General features: G+C 44.1%; 1 protein-coding gene across 12 annotated transcripts in view; it reads right to left on the bottom strand.

Annotated features, from left to right (window-relative positions):
• Positions 1-14,888, bottom strand: part of DEPDC5 (DEP domain containing 5, GATOR1 subcomplex subunit) — a 153,180-nt gene that overhangs the window by 47,014 nt on the left and 91,278 nt on the right. For 7 of the 12 annotated variants that reach the window (XM_064367927.1, XM_064367920.1, XM_064367922.1 and 4 more), the window contains 2 exons: positions 5,359-5,467; positions 1,239-1,304 (listed from right to left, as the gene is read on the bottom strand). In XM_064367927.1, the coding sequence (XP_064223997.1) occupies positions 1,239-1,304; positions 5,359-5,467 (175 nt within the window). The remainder of the gene's footprint in view (positions 1-1,238; positions 1,305-5,358; positions 5,468-14,888) is intronic. The other 5 variants (XM_064367924.1, XM_064367930.1, XM_064367923.1 and 2 more) reach the window with 1 other exon arrangement.

Here is a 14,888-nt window from a genome sequence, read left to right as displayed (position 1 = left end):
CTAAACCCTTACCCTCCCAGTGCAGTGGGAGAATGATGTAGGAGCTCAGCCACTCACTAGTTGTCTGCCCATTAACCAAGTAACATCTTTTTATTTTCTCATTTTAAAACATTCTATTTTATTATTTTCATTTTTGAGATGGAGTCTGGCTCTGTCACCCAGGCTAGAGTGCAGTGGCACGATCTCGGCTCACTGCAACCTCTGCCTCCTGGGTTCAAGCGATTCTCCTGTTTCAGCCTTCCAAGATATCTGAAGACCTACACAGAAAGGCACAGCACCTCTGACCTGTTTCAATTTAACTAAACCCTTACCCTCCCAGTGCAGTGGGAGAATGATGTAGGAGCTCAGCCACTCACTAGTTGTCTGCCCATTAACCAAGTAACATCTTTTTATTTTCTCATTTTAAAACATTCTATTTTATTATTTTCATTTTTGAGATGGAGTCTGGCTCTGTCGCCCAGGCTAGAGTGCAGTGGCACGATCTCGGCTCACTGCAACCTCTGCCTCCTGGGTTCAAGCGATTCTCCTGTTTCAGCCTTCCAAGTAGCTGGAATTACAGGCATGTGCCGCCACACCCGGCTAATTTTTGTAATTTTAGTAAAGATGGGGTTTCACCATGTTGGCCCAGCTGATCTCAAACTCCTGACCTCAAGTGATCTGCCTGTCTCGGCCTCCCAAAGTGCTAGGATTACAGGCATGAGCCGCCACGGCCGGCCTGGTCCAAATATTTTAACTGACAAATAATTTAAGTGAAATCCAGAAGCTAGGTGAGCTACACCTTCAGCCTATGCTATGAAGGAGCACATGACTATTAATAAATATTTGATGTGTTTTTCACCACTTCCTGCCACACTTTATAAATGTATCTGGTTGTATTGGGAGGGGAAGAAAATAAGTGTTCAGCCCTTAAGTAAGCATATTTCATGTTGCTCATAAAACATAAAAGGGAAGATGCTGCAAAGTGGCAGAGAATCAGTGGCAACTATGTGAAACAGACAGTGATGAGAAACACTTGAGTCATCGTCGGTACAATCGTATGTTCTTCTACATTAATCTCTTCCATTCCCCCTTTGCTGCCACAAAGTGGAAGGGAATGTACACTTCTGAGACCAAATTCAATTTCAATTGCCCCTCAAACTCAGTTGCAGCCCAATTCCATGTGTTCAGAGCCTAACAGAAGGCCAGCTCATGGTTTCTGCCAATGGGACAGGCATGTAGAGCCCTGGAGTTGGACTAACCTGAGGGTAGAAGGCGGATGATGCTGTGCGTGGGCTGCGGACAAACTCCATAAAGAAGGCCCCGTCCTGAAGTCAGAGGAGGAGGAAGCAGCAGCAGCAGTTGCAAGGAAGCGAAGAAACAGAATGTGTACCAGTGGTTAACCATCAGGGGAAGGAGACGGGTATGAAAAACAAAAAATAAAAATAAAAACAAGGAGGAAAGGAGAGAAACAAGGACACATGAAGAGGATGGGGAAAATTTAAAGACAGAGAGAGAGAGATCCATCCAGAAAGACAATATCCAAATGCAAAGCATCAGCAAAAACTCACACCTTCCTGGGCAGAATATCCCATCTGAGTGGGAGAAAGCACCCAGGTTGGAAGGTGCGTCCAAGCTCCCTCAGGTCTCCTCAGAGCGTGGCTTGGATGCTCTCACCCTCCCACATAGCTCTGAAATTCTTTCAGAACTATGCCAAGGAAGATGAAAAGGCTACAGAACAGCTTGGTGGTGCTGCAGGGTAAGGGCTTTGGTGGCAACATCCTGACCTCCCACCTGGCTGGGTGACCAGTTGCCCTCTTGGAGAGATATATTGAAGCATGACGTGTTTTCTGCCCGTTACTCAACATGGTAGCCAGATGGAAGGAGAGGATTCAATGCAGGATAAGTTCTTGCTTAGTTTTTTTTGGCAAACAGGGGGTACAGAAGCAGCCATACCTTCTCCTCCACTGGTTGTGTAACAAAATCATCAGCAAGCTAAGACATATATAATGTCAGATACACAAGCACTCACATTGTGAGAGGCTTTCTAAAGCTGTCAATCCCTCCCTACCCTAGCCTTGTGGAATTCAAGCGGCCAAGTCTGTGAAACAAAAATGACACAAGGGACTTTTTCAATGACCCCTCCATCATTCTTAAGTAATATCCTATCCTTTTGGAATCTTTTTACTTTTTATGCCTGGTTATCATAGAAATTTAGGAATGGCACTTAACACATCTCAACTTCTCTGCTTTTCTGCAACTTTTCCTCAACTGAAATATTTGGGTGCCCATTTTATTGATACTGCTGCCATTTCCTGTAAGTGACTGCAAACTCAAATACCAAACCTTGAAAACTGTGGCTGTGGAGATGCTGATGCAGGTACCCCCATGCATTCTCACATGAAGTGTTCCTTGGTGACAAGGTTGGGCATTTCTGAGCATGTCAGCAGGGCTCTTTGCTTTGGCTATCTCATAGCATTTGCTTTCCCCTTGATGATTCAGGAGTTTAATTCTAGCCCTACTGATGGCTCATGCATGCAGATTTTAGTGTTCACCTGGACAATCAGGAGAGGGTTCTAAACAACAATCTAATATATTTGAAACTATAATTTGCTGGTTTTCAGTCTTGTCCTTGGCACTGTTTTTGATCCTCAAAGATGGCAACGAGTAGAGGCAAAACCTGGTAGACAGCACACAGGGTAATTTATATCTCATTGTTCCATTGTGCCCTTTCTCTGCGAGAACATATAGAAGCAGAGGTGCTGATGGTGTTGAGGTTTATGTACATATGAAGGAGGACAGGTGAGAAGACTCATGGTCAGCAGATCATTCCTTACACACAGAGTGTCCCTGGTACCTAAAGCCACTCCCTAGAGCAGAGGTTGGTAAACTACAGCTTGCAGGCCAAATCATGTCAGCCACCTGATATTTTTTTTTTTACAGCCAGTGAGCTAAGAATGCTTTTTACAGCTGGGTGCAGTGGCTCAAACCTGCAATCTCAGCACTTTGGGAGCCTGAAGTTGGTGGATCACTTGATGTCAGAAGTTTGACACCAGCCTGGCCAACATGGTGAAACCCTGTCTCCATTAGAAATACAAAAAATCAGCTGGGCATTGTGGAGCATGCCTGTAATCTCAGCTACTGGGGAAGCTGAGGCAGAAGAATCACTTGAACCCAGGAGGCCGAGGTTGCAGTGAGCCGAAATTGTGCCACTGCATTTCAGCCTGGGTGACAGAGAGAGAGACTCTGTTTCAAAAAAAAAAAAAAAAAAAAAAAAAAAGAATGGTTTTTATAATTTTAAATGGTTATGGAAACACTATACTTACACAACAGCTTTTATTTTGCCTCTTGGCCCAAAAAGTCTAAAATATATATTTAGGTTTGCCGACCTTTGGTTTACAAGTTGCCCATGGCCTTGGCTGATATTTTTTCTCAGATTTTAATCCCTCCACTCATGTAGTGTAATTATAGCAATTTATGCTAAGGAATTAAGCAGAGGTGTGGTCAAATAATTTCTGCAACATTATAATTGTGGTATACTATAGAACAATTTTTAAAGTTCATAGAAAAATCACCGTCTGGTCAGGCATGGTGGCTCACGCCTATAATCCCTGCACTCTGGGAGGCCAAGGCGGGTGGATCATGAGGTCAAGAGATCAAGAGCATCCTGGCCAACATGGTAAAACCCCGTCTCTACTAAAAATACAAAAATTAGCTGGGCATGGTGGTATGCACCTGTAGTCCCAGCTACTCAGGAGGGTGAGGTAGGAGAATCACTTGACCAGGGAGTTGGAGGTTGCAGTGAGCTGAGATTGCCCCACTGCATTCCAGCCTGGCAACAGAAAAAGACTCCATCTCAAAAAATAAAAAAAAATCACCATCTACAATTTTAACCAAAAGAAGTTATAAATTAAGGCATATTTCTTTTTTTTTTTTTTTTGAGACGGAGTTTCGCTCTTGATACCCAGGCTGGAGCGCAATGGCGCGATCGCGGCTCACCGCAATCTCCGCCTCCTGGGTTCAGGCAATTCTCCTGCCTCAGCCTCCTGAGTAGCTGGGATTACAGGCACGCGCCACCGTGCCCAGCTAATTTTTTGTATTAGTAGAGACGGGGTTTCACCATGTTGACCAGGATGGTCTCGATCTCTTGACCTCGTGATCCACCCGCCTCGGCCTCCCAAAGTGCTGGGATTACAGGCTTGAGCCACCGCGCCCGGCCAAATTAAGGCATATTTCTATGGTGAAATGATATATAGCTATTTTTTTTCTTTGGGGTTGCTTAGGGAAAGAAAAAAATATATAGTTATTTTTAAAAATCATGCTTTTGTAAAACATTTAATGACATGAGAAATTTTCATGATATGGAGATAAAACAAACACAGATAGATACACAATTTGACCACAATTTTGAAAAATAATACATATGTATTTAATCTTTTTCATCTCCCAGTGGTAGAGACAAGAGAGTGGTAAGTACAGTCAGCTTGCCCTATCACAACAAAATGATCTCAGAGTCTGAATTTCCCAGAAGGAGCTAACAGAGCCAAGTTGATTGGTCTTAAAAGACCCATGGAGTTTCCGGCTCCTCTACTGTACTTATTCCTGATAGAGGTCTAAAGTCTCAGCTTTTTGGTTTGCTTTTTCCCCCCACCCCAAGATGCTCCCATTTGACTGTATTTCTCAGCAGTGAGAAAACTGATGGAAATTTCATTATCAAAGAGCGAGCTCTGGTGGAAGCTGCTTCAGTAGCTTTCTATTCTCTTTTGGAAAAGCTAAAGATAAGGGTGAAGGAAAACCAGATGGCCAAATGCAAAGCTCAGGCCAAATCTTGGGCATTGACCAACATGGTTTAGCTTAATTGTTCTATTTTATTTTATTTTTTGAGGCAGGGTCTCACTCTGTCACCCAGGCTGGAGTGCAGAGGTGTGATCATGGCTCACTGCAGCCTCAACCTCCTGGGCTCTAGGGATCCTTTCACCTCAGCCTTCTGAGTAGCTGAGACTACAGGTACATACCACCAAATCCAGCTAATTTTATTTTTAATATTTTTTAGAATAGGGTCTCCTTATGTTGCATAGGCTGGTTTCAAACTCCTGAGCTCAAGGGATCCTCCAGGCTTGGCTTCCCATAGTGCTGGGATTACAAGAATGACTGACTGTTTTATATCTGGGTTTAACTAGAAGTTAGCTTCCTTACAACTGTGAGCAAGAAAGTTCCTAGGTAAAAACAGTAACAGTAATAGAACCTTCAAAGGGTTCAGGGTAGAATTTATCCAAAGCCTCAAGACATGCAATCCTGGATCTGAAGGGCTGTTTTACCTTCCACACTAAGTCTTTGAGAACACAGGACAGCTCCCCACTACAGTACAGTGGCCTCCTTTACCTTTCGTGGGCTGTCCATGTAGGTGGGAGTCATGGCAACGCTGCTGCTCTCGGCCGGTTGGGCGGAGCTCTTCCCACCATGCACAGCTGCCTGCTGTTCTCCTAGGCACCTGAAAGAAGGAAAAGCACATGACAGCAGCTTGCTCAGAGCTCCCTGGTGAAGGATCCATGTTGGCCAAGATGCAGATACCTCTGTTGCTGTCATCTTTGAAACATACACTTCGGCCTTGTTTCTCTTTCCACTCCTTCATGATACCTTTAATTTAATTCATTGTGCTGAACAATCACCAGTCCTCCACAGTAAATCAGAAAATAGCCCAATTTTAAAAGGATTCTGGCAGCACCTGGTGCTTATATATGACCTTAAAAAGGGAACTGACATAGTTTAAGTGACTCTGTTCATGAACACCATTTTTAAAGTTCTTGTAAAAAAGATATTTTTTCTCAATTTTTATTTAATATACCAGCAAAAGCACACTGTGAATGTTAAGACTGCATTAACGACCGGGCATGGTGGCTCACGCCTGTAATCCCAGCACTTTGGGAGGCCGAGGCAGGCGGATCACCTGAGGTCAGGAGTTTGAGACCAGCCTGGCCAACATGGTGAAACCTCATCTCTACTAAAAATGCAAAAATTAGCCGGGCATGACGGTACATGCCTATAATCCCAGCTGCTCGGGAGGCTGAGGCGCGAGAATCGCTTGAACCTGGGAGGCAGAGGTTGCAGTGAGCCGAGATCATGACACTGCACTCCAGCCTGGGTGACAAAAAATAAAAAAAACAAAAACTAAATGGGAAATGTGTTAATTCTCTACATATTTTTTAGGGGATTATATGTTAATCTTTCAAAGGTACAGTTACATCACCCTCCAAACCAAACTAACAGACATTATCGCATAACACAAGACAAATAGTTTTCTTATGATATCTTATCCCATCTTGGTTCTGATATACATGAATGCTTTCCCGTTTATTTTCCTAATTTTTTTCTGTTCTAAAATTAACTATGTATTATTGTAGATTAAATCACATTGCTTTAATATATCATTGTTTCATTATTTGTTAGGTTTCAGAAGGCTCACATTACAGTCTTAAGTGCTTAATTATTACTATAATATGTGTTACTTTCTGTGATGGACAGTGTGAGGCAGGGCCCAGACCCCTCCACCATGGCCTTGTTGTTGACCCAGCACTGGGAGGGCTGTCCAGGAGGCTCCATCTCAGTTGTCAGCCCCTTCAGGGACAGTCCCAGATGCATGGGCTGCCATTCCAAATGAATAGGGTGGGTGGGTGTGGGTGTGTGTGCATGCACATGTGTGTTTGGTGGCCCAACCTAGCACATCTCTGAAGGATGTTCTAGGTTGTTCCTGTGGGATCTCCTGAGGCTATCACTGGGTCTGGGTTGTAGTCCAGCTTCTCTCTACACCCACTCCGATTTCTTCCCCACCCCTCCCACAGGTGTTGAGCTCAAGGGCTCTCTTTAATAAGCATCCTACATGCTACACCCCATATTAGTCTGCTTCCCTGAAAACCCAATCTGCAATACTTTTCTTATCTTAAATTCTGACACTTTGGTTACTGAACGCAAAGTAATCACATACCAGGAATGCAAAAATCTGTTTCCATAGTAACCTGTTGCACTCTCTCTTAAAAATTTTTTCACATTATGAAAAAATACAAACATATACAAAAGTAAAGAGGGCAAGATAATCAACCCCTATATACCCCTCATCAAAATTATATCTTTAGAGCCACGCTGGTTTCATCCATACACCCTGCCTACCCATATGAATTATTTCGAAGCAAAACTCACACACACTGTTTCATCCATAAACATTTCAGTATCTCTAAAAGATAAATGTTTAAAAAATTTGTCTAATGTCAAATATTTCCTCAATTGTCTCAAAAATTTTTTTTTAGCCAAGTGCAATAGCTCAAGCCTGTAATCCCAGCACTTTGGGAGCCCAAAATAGGTGCATCACAAGATCAAAAGATCAAGACCATCCTGGCCAACATGATGAAACCCCGCCTCTACTAAAAATACAAAAATTAGCCAAGTGTGGTGGCATGTGCCTGTAGTTCCATCTACTCAGGAGGCTAACACAGGAGAATCTACTGAACCCAGGAGGTGGAGGTTATAGTGAACCAAGATTGTACCACGGAACTCCAGCCTGAGCAACAGAGCGAGACTCTGTCTCAAAAGAAAATAAATAAATAAATAAGGCCAGTGTGGTGGCTCACGCCTGTAATCCCAGCGCTTTGGGAGGCCGAGGCAGGTGGATCACCTGAGATCAGGAGTTTGAGACCAGCCTGACCAACATGGAGAAACTCCATCTCTACTAAAAATACAAAATTAGATGCGCATGGTGGCACATGCCTGTAATCCCAGCTACTTGGGTGGCTAAGGCAGGAGAATCATTTGAACCCGGGAGGCAGAGGTTGCAATGAGCCGAGATGGCACCACTGCACTCCAGCCTGAGCGACAAGAGCCTCAAAGAAAAAAAAAATTTAAGTTTGTTCAAAACAAGACTCAGACTGGCTGTGGTGGCTCACGCCTATAATTCCAGCACTTTGGGAGGCCGAGGTGGGCAGATCACGAGATCAAGAGATTGAGACCATCCTGGCCAACATGGTGAAACCCCGTCTCTACTAAAAATACAAAAATTAGCTGGGCATGGTGGTGAGTGCCCATAGTCCCAGCTACTCAGGAGGCTGAGGCAGGAGAATCGCTTGAAGCTGGAAGGTGGAGGGTGCAGTGAGCCAAGACTGCATCACTGCAGTCTAGCCTGGAGACAAAGTGAGACTGTGTCTCAAAAAAAAAAAAAAAGACTCAATTATGGTCCCTACATTGTCATACGTTAGGTCTCTTAATTCCTTTTTAAGGTATACTCTTCCTCTTCACCTCTCCTTATCCTTGCAAATTATTTGTTAAAGAAAGTAATTCATTTGGCCTGTAAACTTACACAGTCTGGATATGCTGATTACATCCCTTTATTATATAACATGTTCTTCTGTGCCCTGCACTTAGAAGCAGAAGTTACATCAAGGGATTTGAGCAGATTTCAGTCAAATTTTGGGCCACTATTCTTCCTAAGTGGTACTGTGCACTTTTGCCTCAAGGCCCAGAATATCTGGCTGCCTCTCTCTTATGATGTGAGCTGCCACTGATAATCTTTGCTAGATCCATTAATTTATCACAGACTACATATAGTGACAGCCTATCATTCCTTTTGTATTTATTAGCTGGGATTATTTTTTTTTTTTTTTTTTTGAGACAGAATTTCACTCTTGTCGCCCAGGCTTGAGTACAATGGTGCAATCTTGGCTCACTGCAACCTCCACCTCCTGGGTTCAAGTGATTCTCCTGCCTCAGCCTCCCAAGTAGCTGGGATTATAGGCATGAACCATCACACCCAGCTAATTTTTTGTATTTTTAGTAGACATGGGGTTTCACCATGTTGGTCAGGCTGGTCTCAAACTCCTGACCTCGTGATCCGCCTGCCTCGGCCTCCCAAAGTGCTGAGATTACAGGTGTAAGCCACCGTGCCCGGCCTAGCTGGGATATTTTAAAAGGAGAAACTTCCCCACACCAATTACTTGGATGCTCTGAGGTGTAATTCATAGGACAAAGAAGAATAGGTGCTAGATTATTTTCCTTGTCCACTGACACCACAGTCTTTCTATCACAATGCAGTGTGTTTTTCTGTAAGCCACATCCACAAATGCACACTGAGATTCTCTTGCATCCCCAGTGACCACTCAGAAGTGACATCTGATGCACATGACAATCCACATGTACTGACCCATCTGCTATGTGCTGATGTACTGACTAGGAGTCAGGGATTCTGAGATGAAGAATGACCCTGTCCTTACCCTTAGAAGCTCCCCTTCTAATGGCTCAGGTACGTTCAGGAGGGGTGGCTAGCCAGGACACCACAGAGGCAGTGACATATATGCACTGAGTGGGCCTTGAAGGGTGGGCAGAAGGAAGACACAGCCTACACAGATGCAGGAAGGGTAAAAGCATGCAGACGCCCTTCATGTGCCTCTGCAGGCAGATGGCACACTGGCTCACTGCTGGCATGCTTCCCCTAGAAGGGTCTGAGTAATATGCACACACCAGAGCCACCTTGGACAGAACATCAGTATCTGTCTCTTTGGTGAGGTCTCTCTCTCTCTCTCTCTCTCTCTCTCTCTCTCTCTCGCCCTGACTTGGCTGTCAGGGGGTCATCCTCATCTAATAGAAGCAGAAAAGCCCACTGGCCAGCACCTGCTGCCCAGACTGGTCCTAGAGCTATTAATCAGCACAAAGTTAAGATTCCAGAGTTTCTGTCTTCCACAAGAGCCTGACTAAATGTATACGCCTACAGATAAAGATGGAAAGAGAACTGGAAGAAATAAACATGGTTAAGGTAAGATGGTGGAACTACAGGTGAAATTTTGTAAGCGCTTTCATGCTGCTGTATGTTGTTTTGCATAATAAATAAAACGGAATCTGTTTGGGGCAATAAAAGAAAAAGAAAAAATATATTAAAAATTCTGTGCATGTAAAAAATTCTGTGCAAGCAAATGTTATACAAATGTTATATAAAGGTCTGGCTCCTTTTACTCTACCTCTATTGAGAAAATGTAGCACGTCTCCCAGGAGTAGACATCCATGGCAAGGAGGAGATCTCAGGTCTCTTTGTCCTGCCTCCTGCCTTGGGGTTGGCTGAGAGTCTCACCCTTCACACTGGGGGTACCACTACCCCCCAAGATACGCTTCTTCAGTGTGAGCAGAAACAGGTTCCTTGGTGCATACTAAACAATTACTCACTGACAAATTAAAATAAGATCCCTTCACCTCACCCCCAGTTTTACACTCCTCCCAGCAACATATGTTCCTTTTTCTCTTTTCCAGTGGGAAAAGTCTGTGATTAGTTACAGGAAGAAATTGCCACCCAGAGTCCTCGGGTCTTCCCTTGGTCGATAAAGCAGACCCAGTGACCTCAGGAAAAAATCCAGCCTATCCCAGTTTTCCTTCTCTCATCTGTCCCCTCACTGCAGGCAGCCTGCCCTGTTCTTCATTCCTTCCTTTCCACTTCATCATCACCCTCCATCCAGCCTCAGCTGCCTTTTGTCTGGACTAGAGGGAACCTCCTCATGGTACTCTGCTTCCTGGTGCCCGTCCACCAAGCCTTCCCACCCAGGGAGCTCATCTCTGAAGAAAATCACTTCTGCCAAAGACACCAACTGGCTATTTCATGGTATTAAGGAATTGCTGTAATTTTAAAGGTAAATTATACTGCTATGATTTTGTTTTTTTAAAAGAGTACTTGTCTTTCCAACATACATTTTGAAATATTACAGATGAAGGGAAATGACATACGAATTTGATTTTAAAAAATAAAAGAAAAGGTAAACATAAGTTGAACAGAAATGAAATAAGGTCAGCCATGAGATGATACTCATTGAAGCTTGGTGAAATGAAATAAGGTTAGCTATGAGTTGATATTCATTGAAGTTGGGTGATGAGTAAGTAGGAATTTATTATACCAGTCTATTATTCGTATCCCTTTGAAATTTTCTAATAAAATTTTTATTTTCATTTTTTATTGAGACAAGGTCTTGCTCTGTCGCCCAGACTGGAGTGCAGTGGCGTAATCGAGGCTAACTGCAGTCTCAACCTCCCACACTCAAGCAATCCTCTCACTTCCACCTCCCGAGTAGCTGGAACTGCAGGAATGCACCACCACACTTGACTAATTTTTTGTAGAGATGGGTTCTCACTATGTTGCCTACCCTGATCTTGGAACTCCTGGGCTCAAGCAACCAGGCCCTCTCAGTCACCCGAAGTGATGGAATTACAGGCATGAGCCACCATGCCCGGCCTCTAACAGAATTTTTAAAACTTTCAAAGGATTCCTCTTGCCATGAGAATGTGTAAGGACAGCCTAACATCAAACTTCCCACATTGTCTTTCCAATTCCATCTCCCTACCACACCTCACGCTTGCTTGTTCAATGTTACTTCCAGAAAGCCTAATGTGTGCAGGTTTCTGTGGGCATGACAGACCCTCATACCAGACAAGGTCTAGCCTCCCCTAACATGCTCACCCCACATCTCTACAGGGGGACCCTCAGCATTCTGCCCACTATCATTCAATAAATATTCATTACACACCTACTATGTGCCAGGCATGGCACACAGCTTCTGGCCTCAGAGCACACAGTCAAGTCAGGCAGAAGTCAACTGATGACTGTGGCTCCCAGCAGAATACTGGCAAATGCTCTGATGGACAGAGGCCCAGGATGCTGGCAAGCACAGGGAGGAACCTGATCTAGCTGTGAGGTGGAGAGGGGCAGGGAAGGCCACCAAAGACAACGTTTTCTCTTTCCTCAAGTCTCATCCTCCCCCGTGTAAAGGCTTTGCTTCCTACAACGCCGGCTTGAATCCCACCTCCCATGACACCACATTCTCTCTGCCATCTCAAGTGTGGTCCCAAAGTGTACTATCAACTCTTACACTGTTTATAAAGGGGCCACATGCCCAAAGGCCTAGAGAAGCTGGCCAGGTAGCATAACTGAGCATGTAAGACAAGTTTAAGACCAGAGTGTTAACCCAAGGCATATGCCCCTTCTGAAGTGCCAGCTCACTGTCGCTGGGTGCAGACGTGGACTCTGTGTTAACAAAGTCTCCACTATTTCAAGCAAAACTGGATTTTATACATTAACTATAATTTTTTTTGGAAGATTGGGTCTCACTATGTTGCCCAGACTAGTCTCGAACTCCTGAGCTCAAGAAATCCGCCTGACTTGGCCTCCCAAAGTTCTAGGATTACAGACATGGGCCACAGCACCTGGCCAATTTTGCATTACAGTAGTCCCCACTTATTTGAGGGGGATATGTTCCAAGACCCCTAGTGGATGTCTGAAACCTAGGGTAGTACCAACCCCTATATACACTATGTTTTTTCTCTATAAATACATACCTATGCTAAAGTTTCATTTATAAATTCCGCACAGTAAGATATTATCAACAGTAACTAATAATAAATAGAACCACCATACCATATACCATAAGAAAAGTTATGTGAATGTGGTCTCTCTCTTTCTCTGTCTCAAAATATCTTATTGCATTGTACTCGCCTATTTTTGGACTACAGTTGACCTTGAGTAACTGAAATTGTGGATTAAGAGTACTATAGTATATTATCTTTAATACATTATTTTATATATTTTATAATATAATCTATCATGTCACATATATATTTTTCATATAAAAATTAATATTCAATCCAGATTTTTATATGGAATCTTCAAATTTAAAACCCAGCTTAAATTTTGTTGTTGCTGCTGCTGTTAGGACAGTCTCACTCTATCACCTAGGCAGGAGTTTAGTGGCACAATCTCGGCTCACTGCAACCTCCACCTCTTGAGTTCAAGCTATTTTCGTGCCTCAGCCTCTGAAGTAGCTGTGATTACATGTGTGCACCACCATGCCTGGTGAGATGGTTTGGTTGTGTCCCCTCCCAAATTTCATTTCAAATTATAGTTCTCATAATCCCCATGTGTCTTGGGAGGGACTCAGTGGGAGGTAATTGAATCATGGGGGCGGTCACCTCCATTACGTTCTTGTGATAGTGAGTTCTCATGAGATCTGATGGTTCTATTTTATTTACCTTTTTTTTTTTTTTTTTTGAGATGGAGTCTTGCTCTGTCACCCAGGCTAAAGTGCAGTGGTGCAATCTCAGGTCATTGCAACCTCCACCTCCCGGGTTCCAGCAATTATCTTGCCTCAGCCTCCTGAGTTGCTGGGATTACAGGCATGTGCCACCATGCCCAGCTAATTTTTGTATTATTAGTAGAGATGGGGTTTCACTATGTTGGCCAGGCTGGTCTTGAACTCCTGACCTCGGGTTATTCACCCGCCTCCGCCTCCCAAAGTGCTGGGATTACAGGTATGAGTCACTATGCTTGGCCAAGATCTGATGATTTTACGAGGGGCTTCCATTCCTCTTCACTCTGCATTTTGCTGCTGCCATGTGAAGATGGATGTATTTGCTTCCCCTTCTGCCATTATTTTAAGTTTCCTGAGGCCTCCCCAGCCATGTTGAACAGTGAGTCAATTAAACCTCTTTCCTTTATAAATTACCCAGTCTCAGGTAGTTTTTATTAGTGGCATGAGAATGGACTAATACAGTAAATTGGTACTGGGGAGTGGGACACTGCTGTAAAGATACCCAAAAATGTGGAAGCAACTTTGGAATTGGGTAATAGGCAGAGGTTGGAAGAGTTTGGGGGGCTCAGAAGAAGACAGGAAAATGTGGGAAAGTTTCGAACTTCCTGATGACTTGGAGAGCTCAAAAGACAGGAAGATGTGGGGAAGTCTGACACTTCCCCTAGAGACTTGTTGAATGGCTTTGACCAAAATGCTGATAGTGATATGGACAATGAAGTCCAAGCTGAGGTGGTCTCAGATGGAGATGACGAACTTGTTCGGAAATGGAGTAAAGGTCACTCCTGCTATACAAAGAGACTGGTAGCATTTTGCTCCTGCCCTAGAGATCTGTGAAACTTTGAACTTGAGAAGACAATTTAGGATATATGGAGGAAGAAATTTCTAAGTGACAAAGTGTTCAAGAGGAAGCAGAGCATAAAAGTTTGGAAAATTGGCAGCCTAAACATGTGATAGAAAAGAAAAACCCATTTTCTGGGGAGAAATTCAAGCCTACTACAGATATTTGCATAAGTAACAAGGAGCTTAATATTAATCACCAAGGCAATGGGGAAAATGTTTCCAGGGCATGTCAGAGACCTTCACAAAGCCCCTCCCATTACAGGCCTCTCCGGAGGCCTAGGAGAAAAAATTGGTTTCCTAGGCCTGGCCTAGGGACTTGGTGCAATGCATCCCAGTCACTCCAGTCACAGCTAGAAGGGGCCAAGGTACAGATCAGGCATGGCTTCGGAGGGTGTAAGCCCCAAGCCTGGCAGCTTCTATGTGGTGTTGAGCCTGCAGGTCCATAGAAGTCAAGAACTGAGGTTTGAGAACCTCTGCCTAGATTTCAGAGGAGACAGAAGCTTGCTGCAAGGTCAGGGCCCTCATGGAGAACCTCTGCTAGGGCACTGCACAAGGGAAATGTAGGGCTGGAGCCCCCACAAAGAGTCCCCACTGGGATACTGCCTAGCAGAGCTGTGAGAAGAGGGCCACCATCCTCCAGACCCCAGAATGGCAGCTGTACCAACAGCTTCCTCCATGCACCTGGAAAAGTGGCAGACATTCAATGCCAGCCCATGAAAGCAGTTTGAAGGGGAACTGTACCTGCAGAGCCACAGGGGCAGAGCTATCCAAGGCCCTGGGAGCCTACCTCTTGCATCTGCATCAGCGTGCCCTGAATGTGAGAAATGGAGTCAAAGGAGATATTTGGAACTTTAAAGTTTAACGGCTGCCCTATTAGATTTCAGACTTGCATGAGGCCTGTATCCCCTTTGTTTTGGCTAATTTCTCCCATTTGGAATGCATGCATTTACCCAATACCTATAGCCAACTGTA

The sequence above is a fragment of the Aotus nancymaae genome, unplaced genomic scaffold (assembly GCF_030222135.1).
Source record: "Aotus nancymaae isolate 86718 unplaced genomic scaffold, 86718_ANA_hifiasm-v0.15.2.pri h1tg000076l, whole genome shotgun sequence".
NCBI classification, from domain to species: Eukaryota; Metazoa; Chordata; class Mammalia; order Primates; family Aotidae; genus Aotus; species Aotus nancymaae.
This window is presented reverse-complemented; position numbering and strand designations above follow the sequence as displayed.